The sequence below is a fragment of the Solenopsis invicta genome, chromosome 8, assembly GCF_016802725.1.
Source record: "Solenopsis invicta isolate M01_SB chromosome 8, UNIL_Sinv_3.0, whole genome shotgun sequence".
In the NCBI taxonomy this organism is placed as follows: Eukaryota; Metazoa; Arthropoda; class Insecta; order Hymenoptera; family Formicidae; genus Solenopsis; species Solenopsis invicta.
The window spans coordinates 2472664-2492859 of NC_052671.1; the positions used below are offsets into that span (position 1 = coordinate 2472664).

The window sequence follows — 20196 nt, forward strand, 5'->3', positions numbered from 1 at the left end:
GATTACTATTCAGTTAACTGGTGAAATATTATCAGTTATTGATATAGTAATCAGTTTATTGAAACACTTTATCAGTTCTTTTTTTTCAAGGTTTTACCGAGTTTTCCAAATCTTTCCCTTTCAAATCTTTGTACCTTAAATGAAACAGTAATTACATTTTTAACTAAAGCAATGAAGAGTGAACATCTTTGCGGACTAGTTTTATAATTATTTGTCAAATAATTTTATAAATCTAATATATAAATTCTCAATGTAAAAAATTTTCAATTTTTCTGCTTATCAAGTACAGAAATATTTATGTAATAATAATACGACACAAACCATGCTGTACATTTTATATTACAGGTATCCTTGGCATTCGACTGAGCCCTTTTACGGAGAAAGTCATCATGGCAGTCGGTAAGTTTTATTCTTTCCCAATGCAATCGCAGCGGAGATCACAGAGATCGCATACAGATTTCAAAGACGCGTTCGGCATGCGATACACGTCGTTCACGAGACGCATAATCGCGCATCCAATCACATATCTTATTTTCATTCACAGGCAAGCAGTAGCCCGCTCGCCGACATTTATCGAAATCGAAATTGTAATCCGCAATGCAATTTGTGTCATCCTTTACCGAATTTAAATTTGCGAAACATAACTCGAATATTTGTCCAATATAAGAAAAGTTCTATAACAATATATATCTGCAGGCATATTTTTTCTTAAAGTTTTACTCCTAAAGCTTGAAACTTCGCTCACATGCACAAAAAAAATTTGTTAGCTTAGCAAATTTTTGAATGACCCTTAGGTAATGAATGGCGCGAGTAATTAATACTTTCTGCTCAAAAAGCACTTGCAATTGTCTAGATATTTAAATAAAGCGGATAAACCAAAATCGAAATTTTTCCGCTCGATCAAACAACCAATAAAAAATATTAGCTTTATGAAGCGTTTATGCGAGATAATCCGCAACGGTCGGATTTGTGAAAACAATTCATGGATTTTACACCGTGTCACACATTGATGCAAGTGCGCAACTTTTTGACCAAAAACTCAACAAATCATTCATCGTATTCGTCAGACTCTCCTGTGACTTTTCCTGTTCCTAAAATTTAAATTACCACTGTGTGAAAAGCGTTTTAAGTCGACAGAGGCTATAAAAGAAAATTTACTGACGGAATGAAAGACTCATTCTTATCGGTTTATAAATAGTGAAGAAGTTTGAAGAATAAAGGGTAAAACGCTGGCACATGTGCATTGCAAAGAATGGAAACTATTTCGAAGAGAATAAAATAAATTTATCCAATTAAACATCAATTTGTGTTTTATTTAACAATTCCGGATACTTTTCAAGCAAAAAGCTAATGTGAATAAAAAAATTTTATCCGAATAGCAAACTAGATAAAAATTCAACCGGGTAATGCCCATTCTTGTCGGGCTCGGAGCTCGGTGAAACGGCTCACGAATCGAGGTGGTGCATTTCCGGCGCAGCTACCGCGTATTCCTGCCGGTTCACCGAGTGGGGGAACAATGCTACGTCCGGTCCGATGTATCCCCCCACTGTGGTCGGACGCAATGGTCGTAGCCGAAGGCTCGTCCATGGTGTCCTATGAACATAACACGGCTCTCGCAGTCACAGGTGGACTCGCTATTAGCCCAGTCGCGGCTACAACACCAACTCGAACCGTGATAAAAGCAAATGTCACTACGAATGACGTTTTAATCTCAAATAGAGGAAGACGAGCGCCTCTTCCGCATTTACATGCGCGATGCTGATTATAATAGGAGATGCACAGATCGTACTGAAAAAAAAAAAAAAAATACGCGAACGACATTTAACGTCTACATCCTGATTCGCGGTGCGAGTGGATCGAACATTAAACTCGACAGTTCGATGAGACTTTAGAGTGCTACGTTAGACTAAATAATTATTTTGACTGATTAGTTATCCCTTCCTATTGGTGTTCTGAACGCGGTAAAAGTGATCACAAGGATGCTCCCCGATTAATATAATACAACAGCAACGTAACGCGACGTACACATCAGGACGTACGTACATCCTGTTAATTGTACGAGTTAACGATGAACGTGCCGTGGAAATTCGCGCAATAACGCGTCTTTTACAACGCCGCTTCGCACAGCGATGACACGTATGAAGATCGCATCACGACGACAATCCAATAACTTGTCGAAGAGAGTGAATTAAGCTCGTCCGTTCGATACATATGTTTACAGATAATCCGCTCGTGATCCGGACCCGTTCGATACATATGTTTACAGATAATCCGTCGTACTTCTCGTTATCCAACGAGACAGAGTTGTCGAAAACGACGACGACGACGACGTCGGCATCCCCGACGTCACCCAGGGGCTTCTCCGCCCTATTTCGTCGGAAGGCCTGCAAAATGGGAACGGCAGCTTCGTCCCAGGGTGGCGTTTCGGGTTCCACATTCAACGTGCATCACAAGGGTCGCGATAACGCGTCAGGCGCGTCGACGCCGACGGAGGAGCGCTTCCCGATGCTATCGCGGAACAACGCGACCCATCACGGATGCAGCAGAAGAAGAAACTTCGGCAATCTCTTCCGGTCCATGAGCGCGAATTCGGAACAGGAAAAGATGTTCTTCAAAGGCAACCCGAGGCCGTGCGACATTGCGCCACCGTCGCCGTTATTCAAATCCAAAAGGTAAAAAAAATCCTTCCTTTTTCCAGGAATATCGAAACGCACAATCGGAACGAACTTAATTCATTCAGCTCCTTGCGTTTTAATTCAGTTACTCGTTATTAGAAAAATTAAGGATTGTCTTGTCAACACAGGTCGCATTCGCACTCCGAGAAGGATCATCGTCATCCTGGTCAGACCAGAAGAGGCCTGAAATCTGCCAGCGAACTTCTGTCCAATGATATGATCTTTTGCGGTGTAGCGGGTAATTCCAAGGATCACACGCATAACGGCGATGATGACAACAACAACGATGATGACACAGAGGTCTTCTTCGGTGTAAACGATGCCAGGTTAATAAGAAAATTATCGTTTTCTTTTTAATCTTTAATCTTTCATCTTCTTGAAAAAAGTTGTCATTTATATCATTTTAAGCTGCATATTCCTGTAATTGAGCTCCAAATTCTGTTTGCATCTTCAATTTCAACATCTTGCATTCTAAACACACGCTGTTAAATTCCTAGTGTCAAATTATATGCAATTTAAATTATTCTTAATTATTCCTACGTCACTATTTCTCTCATGCAATATATCATCGTAATTTAACTAAAACAATGGAGTTAAACAATTTAAATCAAGAAATGTTAAAGACTCTCTAGCTTATTATTTGCTAGATGCATTCGTTAATAACATTGCTTACTGCTAAGCAGTTCAATCACAAAACTAAATTGATTAAGATGAAATTGTCGTTTTAACTACATGTTTTGTTTTAAAATAACTTTCAACACGTATAAAACTTAAAAAAAAATAACAATCTTATTTGATTTAAATTCAATTCTTTAATAGCGAGGAAAAAATGTTTAAAGGAAGAAAGCTATGACATAATGGATAATCCTTTCCAGATACTACAACGTTTCCTCCACTCTTCCCACAACCGCCAGCCGAAGGAGGCACTCGATCGGCACTTTTCTCGGCAAAGAAACAGGCGCGTCCGGTAATATCGTGGCCCCTGGCCGTCAAACGGGAGGAGCCAGAAATCTGTTGGAAGCAGATACAGCTCCAGTACCGCTCGACGATATCGACGGCGTGCATTGTACCAAACGATCGTCTTGCAGCAGAACGAAGCGAAGAAGACACAAGAGCTCGTCTCATAAGGGTGAGTACAGAGATCTCGACTCTTCTTCAAGTGCCTATCGAGCTATCGTTAAATCTCACCGTTAACGGGATACGTGTTAATAATTGTTTATTTAATGTCAGGATCATAATTAGAAATGTTATCAAATTTAATACGGATGCGAATTAATTTTAATTCTAATCCAGATTTGACTTGGAAATACTGCTTTTGTTTTCACAAAAGCTCATAAAAAAAGTTTGCAGACAGTTTTCGTAAAAGTTTGAATCATAGAAATGTTTCCGCTTTCCAAAATAGTCCAATGACAGTATTGCATTTATGATGAATGAACGTTAACTTCAATCTACTTGTGAGATATTCGATTCTATCTTTGATTCTAATAATACTGTGTCGCAATTCTAATTTTTTGATTAGCAATCTTCCATCCCGCAATTAGGTTTTCTCCTTTTAGCGTTTTGCTCCGATTGAAGACCCGCCCTATTTAAATCTTGAACTGGCATAGAATCGTTGAGAGAGTTACCGAGTTACGCACGAATTCTTTCTCTATCTATGAACATTGATTGACATTTCTGTGAGGATAGCGCACTCGATTGAAGAGTTCTCGCATTCCCACGTCCCGTTTGTCGCACGCCCGCATGAAGCGCGAATCACGCCTGCTGTGTTGTAAAAGTCGGAGCACTGCGACACAATTTCGATCGCTCCATTGCATCGATTGTTCTGCAATTTCTATTCATATGACACTTTCAAATTGCTCCGATTTTAATTACGGCAACACAAAGTGGCAATTAAAGACAGTACTGTACTTTTAACGGACAATTTCTTTTATACGAAAAGCGTAAAATCATCTTTATTGCTTTTAAATTGATTTAACTTAATTTTAACTTTAAATTAAGATTAAACACATCGAATCTTCTATGTTGACGAAACAATTAATATTACAAAAAAATATTATTTTAGTCAAGAATCAATAATACGCGTAATGTTAAATAAAAGTAATTAATAAAATTAATTTATGATATTAAGAAATTTAAAGAAAAACTCTGTATGTTCTCTATGAAATTAACTCATGAAAAATTATCTTTATAAAAAAAGAGACAGTCCCTGTCATAAAAATAATTTGCAATTTAAAGAACTATAAATCTATTTACATTTTTATATGAAACTCTCAAATTATTATGTTCGGAGAGTCTAAAGAAGTATGTATTATTGACGAGAATGTTATTAATAATCATATATACTTGATCTAAAAGCAATTATTGCGTACACGCGACGTTACTTCAAATTACTTTATTAGTTAACTCAGCTTGCCTCTAAAATTTAAATTGAAGTTAACATTAAATAGCCTATAAAGGATATCCGGCAATCTCACGATCACGTAACGGATAAAATCCGAGACCGCTTCATCCGTGGATGAACGTACACGTTATTAGTCGAATGAAGTCCGCCCCGGAAGTTCACAGCCTTTAGTATTCGGCGAACGATTTCGTCGTTTTCCAATAGTCGAGGGTGCTATACACGCGATCATGAGACTCCAAAATTTATGATACATCTAAGTAATTATAGTGAAGAATTTTCTGATATACGTAAGACTCATTTTTTTCTTAATAAAAATCTGATCTTAGCTAATATATATAATAAAAAATAATATATGTAAATTCATAATAAATAAACCATTATAAACACGAATAAATTTACAAATTAAGTTTCTAGACGGCAATTAAATAACAAATCTCATTGTTCATTTAAAATTTATTAAACTTGACTCATTTAGTTTAAAATGGTAAAATATGATTAAATGAGAAATCTAAATGTATTAATCATTAATGTATTAAACAAATTTTAAGTAAAACAATACAATCCATATTACTTCATCATAAATTTTTTAATAGTTTATTATTATTTATTTATTTACTATTAGTAATGTTATTAATAATTTATTAACAAATCGTATTATACAATACGAAAAGCTTAAATTTATGATTATTAAAAAATAATATTTTGATTAGCATTGTATAACAGAATATCTATAAATAAAAGCATAAGCTATACTGAGTAGTCTCTTAATTAAGAAAGTCAAACGCACAAGATTGTAGCACATGTGCATTTAACAGCGAAAATATGAACTCAGACAGCATCCGGTGCTTAATTACAACCGGAAATGAATCGTAGATATTCACGCAACAGTCAAAAAATTAACAATTCCATCTGCGATACCGAGAATAAAAATAAAAAACAAAAAGCTGTACATCAGTAAATAATTTTTGTTATCTTCGCTAATTGACTTCATAACTAGACCATATTGACATTTCATACATCCGCTCGAGAATATTTTTATGTGTCCATTTACGTTCTGCAAATCAAATAGAATTTTCAAACTATTGTGAAACGAGATAAAGATAATATGAAAAAAATTCTGATTTAATATAAAGGAACTTTTTCATCGCAAGGGAAATAATTTAAAAAATCCACTCTCGTAAAATTGCTTTTTACGATTACTTTCAAAGTTATATTGTGCAATTTCGAGAAACAGCATATTGCATGCAGTTGAATGTCCATTTTAGAGGAGCAACGCGTCTATAAACGACGAAGCGTTAATTTGCTCTTTCAATAAATCTGTCGTTTACGATGTGTCGCCGAAGGTGCAGAGGCTAGATAACGGAATGTGTTTGTGAAGCTTAGATGCGTTTCTGGAATGTATTTTCACGTGTCTTCCGTTGCAAGCGTCGCGCAGCGTGTCGCTGCCAACACGAAACGGAAATATCCGTCCATATGTTGACACGAGGTTGCAGACGGTTGTATTGGCGCACATCCTACGGCCTCATCGAAAGAATACGCTCCCCTATGCCATAAATTGTTCCCTCCCGTTTGGAGAAGAAAGACCGTTCCAAAAGGAAAATCTCATCTTGCTTCGCAGCCACTTTTAAATGGACATTGGAAACGTTATTCAATATCATTGCAAAAATATTCCATCAATTATTTAATCGTCCAAATCAATGTTTTTTTTTTATACAAAGCTTCACGCAAATTTTAAATATTTTTTTTATTTTTGTAATTATTATAGTAACGCAAACCGTCGTATAAAAAAAAAAAACGAGAATCAGTTACGCAATATATTTGACATCGATTTGCATGGATCTACGGAAATGCGTTAAAAAGATCAACTTGCAGGGCGATATCAACAAACTGGTGCGCCGAGCGATAAACCAAGCTCACACAAATCTACTGAAAGACACAGGTCACTAACCGCGGGATTAAGCATTCTGTCTGCATATTCGATTCTATCCTCATATTATTTACCGGTCGTACTTCCTGGTGCTACCCCAGCACAGATCTAATGCTTCCGGCGCTGACAGTTAGTTTCCGTGAGGCGTCCTGCGTCGATCTCGTCGACGCAATAATAAATCGAAAAGCGTCAGAAGAAATTAATTCAAATACAGTTAAGCTTAATTAATCGATCAAAAAATTATAATATATATAATAATTAAACCAAATCCTTCGTTCTTTTTCACAATATAAAATATTAAAGGTACATAATGCACATTTTAAAGGACAATATCTCGAAAATTTTCCATATCTTTTGTTTCGATTTTTAATATTCACGCGTAATAAATAATAAAATTCGCGAATACTTTGTAGAATTAATTATCACCAATTATTCTCTTCTCCAGCTGCAAATTATGTTGATTAAGTGGCGTTACGAATCGCAATAACGTAATTAGTGCAATTAATATCCAAGCCTATACATATTTAAGTCAGGTTCCACTTGCATCCACGCGTGCTTCTGCTTTGTTGGAATTTACTACAGATTACCATAGAGACGATCATATATGTATGTAACATACGTCGCCGTTCGAGTAACGACAAAAACATCCGGAAGAAAGGAAGGGGGATATATCCTTCTGCTTCGATATTTACCCGTACTATAAATGTTTAGGCTTTGAGATTTTGTCCAGAAACCAGAGTAAAACGAAGCTTCTGTAAACTGCGAGAAAGCTTGCGACTATTAATTATTTATATCTTTCAGTTCTGATGTATGATGATATGGAATATTTTAAGACTTTTTAAATATTATGACAAAAGAAATCACCAAAATTCTTGTATTAATGAAGAATTGTTTTAATGAAAAATTAGTATTCATGTGAGTTAGACCACTAAATTTTCTTTATGTGATATCAACCAAAAAGTTATTACGTATATTTTTATCATCGACAAAAAATAACATTTAATGTAAATATTTTAATTGCATCAGCATTCAATTAAAACGCAAAAAAAATAACACGTTATAAATTTCATTTAATCAATATAAAAATATTTTTATAACTTTCAGAAATAGGACTATCACGATAATACCTACGGAGATTGAAAGGGTTCGAGACCGATCAGTGTAACGTGCTTAGTGCGGAAAAACAATGAAAATTTTTCTCACGAAAATACACATCGGTTTGCTTGATTCGAAATGTCAATTTAGATTCGTGCTCGAAAAGGGATTCGAGAGGCGCGATCGGAGTTGGAACGACCATCAAGTACATAAACGAGCTTTGATTGGTCAATACGCGATGTCCGGTATAACTACGATTTATCCAGCGAACCAAAAGTCGCGTCCGTTTCTCTTCGATAATTCCCACCCGCTTATCGATCCCGCGAATCGTCCGCGAATCGACTGAACTGTATTTGTCGTCGAACTAGACACATACTGGTATTTGCAAAATAAGTCTTCTCTCAGATTTATTGTGCATATTTTATAAATTTTTAATTCTTATTAATTCAAGCAAGAATTATGGGCTACAATTATTATTATTATTATTATTATCATTATTATTATTATAGGTTTATTAGTGATATCTTGCATGAGACGTATTATAATTTTATATGTTTGTAAAATAAAAAGATAATCCAGTTTATAATTTAAAAAAATATAATTTCTTAATTATTTCTAATTTAAAAACCAATTTCAGTTTTATAATCTAATTAACTTCAGTTTTATAAAAAAATTTTTTATTTTAAAACGTTGTGAGGTAAAAATTTACGGAACATTTCTGCGTACCGTATCTCCCATGTAACAAGATCTATAAATCTCAGCTACTGCTTCGTAAATAAAGTTGTTTACAAGATGTATCGATAAGTAACACATACTTGTGTGCGAGTGCTTGATGATAATCCAATAATAGTAAATAGTTAGCGATATTTCTCACAGATTTGTAATCCGTTCGAAATACACAAAAATATATTAGGTTAAACTGAAAAAAATCGAAAAGAAATGTCTCTTCGTCTCATTAAACATTAAATATATAAAAGATTAAAGAAGATATATTGTCGTTACATTTCATCGCAAAATTTAAAATATTCTTACTTCTCTTTGTTCTTTGGTTTTCACAGAATTCGACGATAAAATATCACGTTCCTTTCTTTTTTAATTAATTTTCTCTGCATTCAACAATAATTAAAATAAAATTTTATTTAAAATTTTTTCTGTACTTTTATATCTTGATAAAGACATAACATTTAAATAGACTCGAGCAAATTAGAAATGCTTTATCTCGAATGTTCAAGATTAATCATATGCGTTAATTTTTCGCCGTCGACAGTATGGCAGAGATTAAAAGATAATATTTAGTCTTTGTAACTTGAAATAAAATTCGCGTTTCGCTGGAGAGAAAGACACTATTTGCTTAAAAAATATATCATAGCATATCTTGTGGCATGACATTTATAATTTATACTAACCAAACTCTTATCAGAAGTTTCTTATGTTCCAAGCCAAAAAGTAAGAGAAAACAAGACTTTATAATTATTTCCAAGATTTTTTCACAGATTTTTTCTTTAAAGATACTCTGTATCCGAGCGCGCATAGATACTTTAACTAATTTAACGCCAACACGTTTTCAATAAAAATATCGAAAGAGATGTATAATTTTTAAATTAGAAGAAACTAAAAGATTTCTTCAATGACAAAAATAATATTTCTTAAATCCTTCAAGTGTGCATTATTTATACTTTTACGATTATAGAATTATATAATTTTTTTTCCTTTATAGAGATAAATCTAAAGAGATTATCTATACAAACAAGATACGTCTGAATCATTCTGGCGCCAGATGTACTAGCTTATAGGATTTTTGAGAGAGGATATCTAGTTAGAAGTTATAATAAGCTTACAGAGATTTAATCTTTCAATAGAGTGGGCCATAGTCCAAAACAATGATGCAGCAAAATCCGAGAAGAAGCTTATTGTTCCTGACTATACAAACTTTACTCTTCTCCCTTCGACTTCTATCAATGTCTTTATCACCTTGGTGCTCGTACGTGTACATGTATAGTGTACGTGTTCATTAGTGATTTTTTTTGTGAAATCCAAGTTTTCAATTTTCATTACTTCTAATTTAAAAATCATCTGTTTCTTGACTTTTAAGAAAAATTTACTTCGAATCAATAAAAAGAAAATCGTAAATATAATATAAAAGATGACTCGACGGGTTTGAAACACCCTGTATAAGTCGCAAATTGTACTCGAACGAAAAAAATTTATCGGTCATTATTCCCCGTACGACTAATGATTCTCTTGTCAGTGAAGATTTCCGAGAAAGCGGAGAACTTATAAACGCCGCCAACTTATCTTCTCTGTCCCTCCGAGAAATTTATAAACAGCACATATGCAGCCGTTATATGCACCGCGTTGCGTTGGCGTACATAAGCGATGATTTCTTACCCGCTTTGCATTCCTGCAATATCCGTCGCGTTTCCCGTGACAGAAATATCCTGAGCATTTCGTTATTTCACATTGTTATTTCTAGGATCGGCGAAACAAGTGCACTCACATAAATAGCTAGTTAAAAAATATTGTTAGATAACTCGGTACCCTTTTTTCACACACTGTACTATCGTAGTTACTAATTAATCTGAATCTTTTTCTTTACAAACGTTTAACCTAATTACCATAGCTATTGGATAAGAGAGAGTTCATTTCCCTAGGTTTTATCAAATTTAGGATGAAACATTGTCCGTTTTTAGACATATCAATGGACCGCAGCCAGCGCGATACGCAAGTGCGATAGAGATAGCCTCGAGTACAAGATACGGGGAACTGCTCTCGTGAACCTCAAGACGATTATTATTCCCTCGTTCGAGGGGCCGAGTGACTCAGTCTCCTCTACTGATCTGATTAATTGAAGCAGCCTAATTTCTCTCTATCAAATACGTGGCTAGATATGCGGCATACATATTATATTACTAAAAATAAACGAATTAATGTAAAGTATTGTGCGATTCTATATATATAAATATAGTTGTATTTTTTCTTTAAACATTATATTAAAAGACGCACATTATATAGAAATATTCCGTATATGTAATTTATAGGTAAAAATCAATAGATATTTGCAAGGGTGAGCGCTCAGCTGCAAACGAAAGGACGGAAGTAATGGGTTAATGATAATCGGAACAATGAGTGCACCAAAATAAAATACTTCCCCGTTCTTTTTCCCATAAAAATATTTGTCAATTATACGTAGTTTTTTTTTAATTATTAATTAAAATGATAAATTATTTAGGATAAAAGGTGGAGGGAAATAAAAGATCCGATAAATAATTTAACGTTCTTCAAAAGCCGCGTAGCGCCAGTGGAATTTCGATTCGTCTGTGAATGGAGCCCCTGTGTTTTACATCTTCTCTTTTAGGAAATTATGAGATCCAGGATAAACAGATGATAAAAACGTAAAAATTTTTCAACGGCGAATATTACTTCTAATCAGATAAAATTATTTTTATTTAATTTTATTTCTTTTTATTTAATTAATTAATCGTTGTTTTAAATTTATACAAATTATTAATGAGAGATTTTAATTTTAATCTGTTAAGAAATGTGGATAATATAATCATTTGTATAATTTAAGCAAAACTGAACGAATTAAAGGCAAAAAATATGATTTACATTCAGTCACGAGACACGCTTCGACTGAAACATTCTTCTTATCTGCACGATAATTACAAAATTATGATTTTGCAATTACAAAAAGTTTCTTGTTCCGTCGACATGATAATGATCAACGGATCGCCACGTGAATCCAGAAAATCTCTCGCTACGAGCGATGTAGTCTTAGCGACGCGCCTGCGCCGGGGACGATGATCGCGATGGTCGGTGCCATCCGAGAGAAATATTCGAATGTCCGCTCAGTTCCGTCGAGCCTCACGCTAGAGATCGGTTTTACACTCGTCAACTCCCGTGTATTCTTTTCTTTTTAAATTTCTCTGTGAAATATCGGCTTAATATCGACGAATTCAACCTTAAATGCAAAGGAATAACAACCTCTCTCGCGTCAATATTTCATGTACTTTTAAAAAGTGTTATTTATATATTAAAATTAAAAATCATCGAAATTACGCTGTATTTAACTTACATTCTTAACGTGACAGTGTCTCATTAATCATGTATTGAGTGGTCGTTTACTTCAACTACGGTTAATACTTTTTTTTAGTGGATCGAGATGAATGGATGGCCTCAATGAGTGCATAGACCGTAATAGCGAAGTGAAAATGAGGATAAAAGCGGAAGATTATTATGCTAAACGGAGCGCCGAATACTTCGGTAATTAACTTCCAACATTATCTCATCTTTTTTATGATAAAATTATGCTTAAGTAAGAAAAAGACCGATCCTTTACAGTAACTTTTTTCCAATAAAAAATCAATTTAGCATTGTTATTTACAAATTTTGCAAAATATCCTACATATTGGTTAATTAATTAAATATTCATAACAATAAAAACGTAAAATGTTGTTTCGACGTGACATGCGCGTGCTTGCATCTTTCACAGATTCTTTATGAAGGCGTCAACATTGCGTCCCAAATGTATCCAATGCGGGATACGTGATATGTTAATGAAATGCAAAACCAACTGCGTGTGAGTTGAATACAAATGAGACTGAGGTAGCGTCAGATTTACAGATTATTTATCAATTCTTTGTTCAAAAATTACCCCTGGATATCGTAGACACTTTTAAAATTAAAATAACTTAAGCATTTATTGCTTTTTTTCCTCCCAACATAAAATTTGTGTATGTATGGTAAAATTTTGTAAATTAAATTTAAAAATTGAGTTTTTACCGATTGTATATATATGATAAATATTATATATACATAATTATGTAATTTATGCTTTTTAATTAAAAAAAAGTAAAAAAGAATTCCAAAGATATTTATTACTCTAATTTTATTTAATTTAGAACTAATTATATATAAATAATGATATATAATAAATATCTTTAATTTCCAATTATGTAATAACTAACTTTAAAATTCTTTTCACAAAGAGATATTTATAAAGTTTATTAGAAAATGTTTAGTTTCAAACGATTCAAAATGTTTCCTGAACGGATCATGGTATAAAAGATTCTGGACGTGACCGCAAAATTATATTTTGAACGAACACAAATAGCGCAAACGGATCACATTGGCGAAACATAATGAAGATTTAATTCAGTCTAGCGTCACATATTTGGGTCCACAGTTGTATAATACCGTCATTGTTTGACGTAGTCATTGCAGAAACGGATGATTCGGATGGAGAACTCGGAACTTAACATGCATCGTGCGTACAGGAAAAAATTATGGCCATCTCCTAATTCGTCTTACCGAAGCCGAGCGTGAAAACAATACGTGCGGGGTGGGGTCTCGAAATAAACGGTACGATTTCCTCTCGAGAATGGCTTCGAACAGTCATACTTCGACATCCGCGGGCTCGAAGCACGTTAGAAAATCGTTCCCGATTAGGAGAAGCAAAGATCTTATTTTAGTCAAAAAAAAATGTTATCGAAGTGCACGAGAGCCGACCGCCAGCGACACTCAACCGCGATCGTAAATAAGTAAAAGATTTTCAGACTCTGTCAGTTAAACGAAGAGAGTGACAAGAAACAAGGGGTGGTGCGCGCGTTCTTCAACGATTCGTCTTTTGAAATACAATCGGGAGCGTTCACAGGAGAGACGATGGTCGATATCTGCGCCAGCCCTCGACCGCGAAGACGAGACCGGCCAAATTTTTTAGATCTCGCGATAACACGTAAGTCAAAGCGAGAGAACGCGAACTCTCGCGAGAATGCGAGAATTATCGCGCGAACGCACATACGCGAAGGAGCGAATCATTGCGTCTCGGCGTAATCTGACGTGCGCCTCTTCAAGTGCAGTGCGTCTTTTTGCAACAATTATCATCATTCAGGAACGACCCGCGACCCACGTGCGTTGCCACCAGACCGACTGTACTTCTCGCGATACTACTATATCGTCGCAGTTTCTCGCCGTGGTTGTCGAGCGCAGCCGACAGTTAAAACTAACATAAAATAATTATAATATAAAGCATAGTACGTGTAGCATAATAATATATGCAAATAATATATGCACTGAGAAAAAGTTGTTAATTTGACTAAATTCTTCACCTCGACTGAATTTCTTTAGTCCAAGTATTTATATATTTAAGTTAAACGTATATGTAGTTAAGTTTAATATATAAATGATTAAATTAAAGTTTAAGTATTTTACGTATTTAAGTCAAATGCATAAATACTTGAACTGAACAAATTTTGTCAAGTTAACAACGTCTTCTTTCTCAGTGTGTAATATAACATTTCGAGTAGTATAACAAAATTGAAATATAAACCTGAGACGAGCATAAGAGTACTTTTGTATTACAACCAGGATGATAAAATATTACAGAACTTTGGAATTTCTAGAAAGAAAACAAACAAGCAGTGTCACGAATGTCAGTTAATAGGGCAAAAGGCACCGGGAGTCGCGTGCGAAGGATGGCACAAGTAACATTAACGCCGTCAGTTAAGTAATTAAAACTTTGTGCAGGGGTTGTGTGATATACATGAAATTTACTTTCAGTCTAGAGGTTTAACTTCAGCTTTACGAGTAATGAATCCAATTTAAAACCGGAAACACCGAAAATGAAAGCCACGCGCCTCACGTACTGGAAGTAAAAGTTGTCGCGACCATTAATGGTATAAAGACTTGGTATAACTTTTCTTTTTTTTACCACTGTTACGTTTTATTAACTTACACTTATTCTTCATAAATATTTTATAAAAATGTGCAAGAGATGAACAAAAGACTGAAAACATTTTCCTCTTTGTATTCGATATAGAGTCAATCTTTCTTTAAAATAGCCTTCCTTAGCCTATCTTCTTAAAATTTTTCAAAATGTTTCAAAGAAACTTAAAAATATTTTTTTGTTAAATGTTAACGTTAAATACAAGAACGCCATATAAATATCAATGAATAATTATTTGCCGTTACCAGCATTCAATTGTCAAGCGTATTCTCTGTGTCCGCATTATGTATCAGCAATATCACGTTAAATTCGTTCAATTGATTCGAGTCACCGGCCGCACGGCGCGGGCGGCGTGCTGATTCTGCGGTAGAATTTTACAGGACCGTTTCATGATTCTATGGTCATTGTTTTCGCTTGTAGTACGAGGTAGCCGCGTTATTCGCGGCATTATTTCATCAAACATATTACAACCGCCTCGCGTGTGCTGTGATGTACGTCATGCGAAATTAAATGCATTCCCCGTGCGTCACGACAAAGCTAAATCAAGGTTGCCTGTGACACACATAAAGGATACATTTTGTAAATTAAAGGGCGGTCACAAGTAGGGCAGCAAATTAACGCGCTGGAAAAAAAAAATGGATAAATCATCAATCGATTTCCTACAAATAAATCAAGTTAATGAAATAGACCGCGTAAATAAACTCCAATATCAATACGTTTATCAATAAAACTGTCCACAGTCTAGTTATTCCTAAAAATATAGTTCTAAAAAATATAGTTTGTGAGCTGAGCTGCGTCTTTATTTAATATTATTTGTGCTACTTTTTTTGTACGTCCTTATATGAGAAGCAATCTTACATATACTTGAGTCCATTAATTTGATGTTTCAATTGCTTGTTTCAGGGTCGCACACAGCTGTAGTGTTATCAAGGGACGGGCACAACGCAGAGGACGATGTTGTCTTCGTCTTCAGCAAGGAAAGCGAGGCTTCTAATCTTTGGGTTAACTACCTCACCGCATGTTTCGAGCAAATCAGCCGTCAGCAAGGGCGACCACCGTTCAAGTAAGTATGATAAACGGTGAAATGTCTTTGTGCCGTAACTTTAAACTCAAGGAGCACAAGGTTATAAGAAAGTTTTTTACTACTTTGTGAAACGTTTGTGCATTATACGAAAAAAATTATACGACTAGAAGTTAATGTCGATTATACGATTTATAGTTTTTATAACGTCCGTAAGACTGTGTAAAAATTAATCGTAAGTCGTTATATTCATTTTAAGATTTTGTAATATCTGCACGTCTCATTAATAGCCGTCTTGTATAAATTTTTCAACGACGTTACTACCTACACTTTTGAGTTGCAGTGCGGTTGTAAGAAAAGTTACAAAGTTTTAAGGAAAATTTTATAAAGATTTTTATAATTATCACTAGATTGTGCTACTTGTGAATAAAACCAACAACATTTCTGACTTCAGAATACGACATATCGCGATTGAGGAACCGATAGCACCGAAAACAGAAGAGAGGATTCGATCTTCTCGTCTTCACATAGTCGTCGTGTGTCCGGTATTGCTGGAACGCGTTCGGACCAACCCGGAGCATGCTATCCGTCTAACCAGTCATCTGGTAGCCGAAAGAGTACTGGCGATGATGCTGGGCGTTCAGGACAGTCACATCAATGACACACACAGGTCCAGCCTGGTTTTCTATGACCAGTGGAAGAAATTTTTCGTGAAGGACCAGGACGAGACGTTTGTGGGCGAATTGCTGGGCGCGGCGGTCGCCATTCTGGGCACAACGCCGCCGTCAGCCCTCAAAAGCGACAAAACTGCATTCTCCGTGCATCCAAAAAAAGTCAAACTGGTAGGTTTAATTATCATATGTTTATAGAATAAAATTCTAAAATATTTTAAAGTAAACTTCAGGAATTGCAGAGAACATACATACAAGAAGGAAATGACAATCAGCCTTTTTGAGATATATTAACTTCGTAGTAGCCAAAAAACCTAAACTTAAAAAATAACGCTGGAATAATGGGGCATTCCATATACTTGTTTATTTTTATCTTTTTGATAAAATTTGTACGAAAAACTTTAAAACTATAATAAATTAGTAAATTCGAAAAACTTTAACGAATCTAAAATAATATTTGATTGGAAATATTGCCAAAATACAAAATAAAAAAGATATATACGCCATGTTTACAGGGGCAGAACAGAATAATTGTTTTGCTGAACGAGCCATTGGTTCCTTCGGACAATGTCTCTGTGGTCGTTGATCGTTGTGGCGACGCGATCGACATAAGCAACGTAAAAAAAAGAAATCCTTACACGCTGCAATTTTCGATACCAGAGAGATGTCTCGAGGTTTCTATGTTGGTTGGTGTGAGGATAACTAAGAATGGTTGCTCGCTCGGTGTTAGACAAGTCAAATGTGAAAGCAGACTCAGGGAATTAGATCAGATTCTCAGGGCAAACGATAATCCTCTCGAGTTTATGTGCCAGGTAAGTTGATTTGAAGATTTCACTAAAATTTAATTTAACACTGAATTTTTATGATAATCTGAATTTATATTTTACAACAAAAAATGTAATAGACAATTCACTTTCAATTTGATCACTTCAACGGCGTGAAACAATCGACATTATAAACCTTTAAATATTCAGCACATTATTGCATTTTCTTGAATTTATTGCAGACTTTTGGCTTTAGTTCTACTGACCGAGAACAGTTGGACAATTGGATGGTCCATGCATTTCAGAAAAATATACCTCCTTATTTCAATCTTTTGTCTACCCCAAACGGTGTAGTGCCTACTTATAAAAATTGCACAAGTAAGTAGCCTCTAGCTTAACAATTAAATAAAAGTTATATATTTAATTTATATCAATATACATATATGACAACAAGTTTAGTTAAGATATTACATAAAGTAAACGAAAACGTAAGACAAATAGCATGCAATTTTTTTTAAGATAGCTCTTTGAGAGTTCGCGATTAAATCTTCGGGTTTATTTCAGGTTCAGAAGAGAATCCGACATTACTGCATTTCGCCGCGCGATTTGGCCTGGAGAAATTAGCGTGGCAATTATTGGAATGCCCTGGTGCCGATCTTGCGTGTGACTTGAAAAACATTTCCGATCTGACACCGGCCGATCTTGCTGAGCAAGCCGGACACGCGAGACTGGCCCATCAACTACGAGGCTACATGGTACAGAAATCTCGCCTTTAGACCAACGTCGCAATTAATTGAATATAATCGGTACCGCGATATTTTATTCCTTTCTCAAAGCTTGACGCTTATTATACACGTGTTTGTTTTATAAAATTTATGAAAATAAAACGTGAGTTTTTAAAAAAAAATAAAAATTTTATTTAATTAAAACGCGTATAAAAAAATTACTTTCTGTCCATTTTTTAGTATAAAAAAATTCTTATTAAATTCTTATATAATACAAATTTTCTGCGTTTATCTCAAAGTAGAAACATCCCAAGAAAAAAATCACACAAATTATCATTCAATTTAATACTCTCAGAACTATGAATAGTCGATTAATTAACTAATGAATTAATTCCGTATGTTTTGGTTGTGCTTTTGAATTCCGATGGCGAAACTTCAGCAAATGAACGAGTTCACCAACATGTACAGCTACCTCAAGGTTATAAGCCAGACAACGAACCGATCAACAGGTATTAAATAATGTAACAATATTATATAAAAACACAAATTCTCTAAGAAGTTTAAATTTTTTTTCTTTTAGGATAATTAAATTTTGCATTAAAATTTAATGTGTAATACAGATTATTCAATAAAAGATAATTCTACATTTAAAAATAAAGTTGAAAACATGAAATAAAATTGAAATATAAATTAATGCCGTTCAGAGCCTTTTCTCGTTTCAATGAAATAAACGGAGTTTGTTTCAAAATGTTTTACAAGACTCTATTTCCAAGTTAGCAAATTGAAAAATTAGTATAATCTTATTACTTTAAATTCATATAATTTTTAGTACTATATGTGCATATGTGTGCTTTATTAATTTAAAAAACTTGTTCAATGTCCATTTGATGTATCTGTTTGTATACAAATTTTTTCTTGCATAAGAAAAATAAAGAATTGCCCTGTATCTAAAAACCTATAAATAAAAAGGAATTTAATCTTGAAAAGAACTTGAGAATAATGCGAGTGTGCATTTAGGAACGAATTCAACCACGGACGTCCCATCGACAGTCACAAATGAAACCAACAACGAAAAGGAGGATTATTGTCGACCAAGGCCCTTAAGCGAGGCTTATTCAGTGCCACCGGTCGCAAGACCGATAACGATGCTAATGCCGAATCCACAAACGACAAGCACCTCTAGTACGACCACAAACCCCTTAGTCGCAAATTATTCGATCGTACCGACGCCTACGCCAGTAATTAATAACCAGCTGCCGTCCACACCCACAAACTCGGTCACGTCAAATGAACTGGACACATCTTTTCAGGGTTACATGAAAATGCATGCCACTGGTAAATATCCTAAATTATACGCATAATTCACAGACAATTAATAATAATTAATAACAATAACCGCTACATATAATTTACAGATTATTCCTTTACCCCGAATTCTCTTCATCATAACATAACTGGCAAGTATTTAAATGTTATATTTAAATTTACTGTACGTATTTTATTCATCGGTGTTATAATTTTGTGTAACTGATAAATTTAATAAGACTTAAAATCGTAACAATTATTTCAATTTCTCAATTTTTGTCCGATCACTTTTAAAAGCGTATGTACGAGTGACGAACATTTTCAAATTATACTTTGTATATATAAAATGCAAATTATAATCAAAGGTCCAAAAACAACTATAAGTATGACGAATCTACCGCCGTCCCGAACGGGCACGCCTACTCGTCAGGAAAATCATCAAAGTTCCTCGGGATCACGAGAAGATAATTACGGTCAGAAAACGAGTCAAAATCTTCTCTACGGCAGAACGTCGTCCAATAGCAGTACCAAGTCCAGAGAACCGTCAGGTCCTCAAGACGAGCTCTTGGAGATCATAAACGATTTCAAAAACAACGTCTTCACGATATCCGAAGTGGAGAGGCTCGTTGAAAATTGGCAAAAACGAAACGACGTTCAGCAAAGTTTCAAAGATAAGCAACGGCAGCTTATGGCAATGCGAGAAGAATACGAAAGAATACAAAAAAAGATGAAAGACGAAATGAAGACTCCGACACCCTTCGACAAGATAAGAAAGTTCTTCTCCAAAGGGAAGAAAGGCAAGTGCTATTTTCAGAATACATTCAGAATCCTTTTTATCTGGTTGATTGTCGAAATAAGAGAACTAAAGAAATTTCCCGATATTTGTTA

General features: G+C 34.7%; 1 protein-coding gene across 6 annotated transcripts in view; it reads left to right on the forward strand.

The window, feature by feature from the left end:
- Nucleotides 1-20196, forward strand: part of LOC105193712 (phosphoinositide 3-kinase adapter protein 1) — a 28307-nt gene that overhangs the window by 3990 nt on the left and 4121 nt on the right. The window contains exons 2-14 of one of the 6 annotated variants that reach the window (XM_039452624.1): nucleotides 346-399; nucleotides 2222-2672; nucleotides 2804-3001; nucleotides 3551-3804; nucleotides 15726-15885; nucleotides 16298-16685; nucleotides 17030-17326; nucleotides 17521-17656; nucleotides 17843-18033; nucleotides 18443-18512; nucleotides 19021-19338; nucleotides 19419-19460; nucleotides 19674-20105. In XM_039452624.1, the coding sequence (XP_039308558.1) occupies nucleotides 390-399; nucleotides 2222-2672; nucleotides 2804-3001; nucleotides 3551-3804; nucleotides 15726-15885; nucleotides 16298-16685; nucleotides 17030-17326; nucleotides 17521-17656; nucleotides 17843-18033; nucleotides 18443-18512; nucleotides 19021-19338; nucleotides 19419-19460; nucleotides 19674-20105 (2947 nt within the window). In that variant the 5' untranslated portion in view covers nucleotides 346-389. Of the gene's footprint in view, nucleotides 1-345; nucleotides 400-2221; nucleotides 2673-2803; nucleotides 3002-3550; nucleotides 3805-11332; nucleotides 12362-15725; nucleotides 15886-16297; nucleotides 16686-17029; nucleotides 17327-17520; nucleotides 17657-17842; nucleotides 18034-18442; nucleotides 18513-19020; nucleotides 19339-19418; nucleotides 19461-19673; nucleotides 20106-20196 lie in introns of those variants that run through there. The other 5 variants (XM_011158266.3, XM_039452626.1, XM_011158267.3 and 2 more) reach the window with 5 other exon arrangements.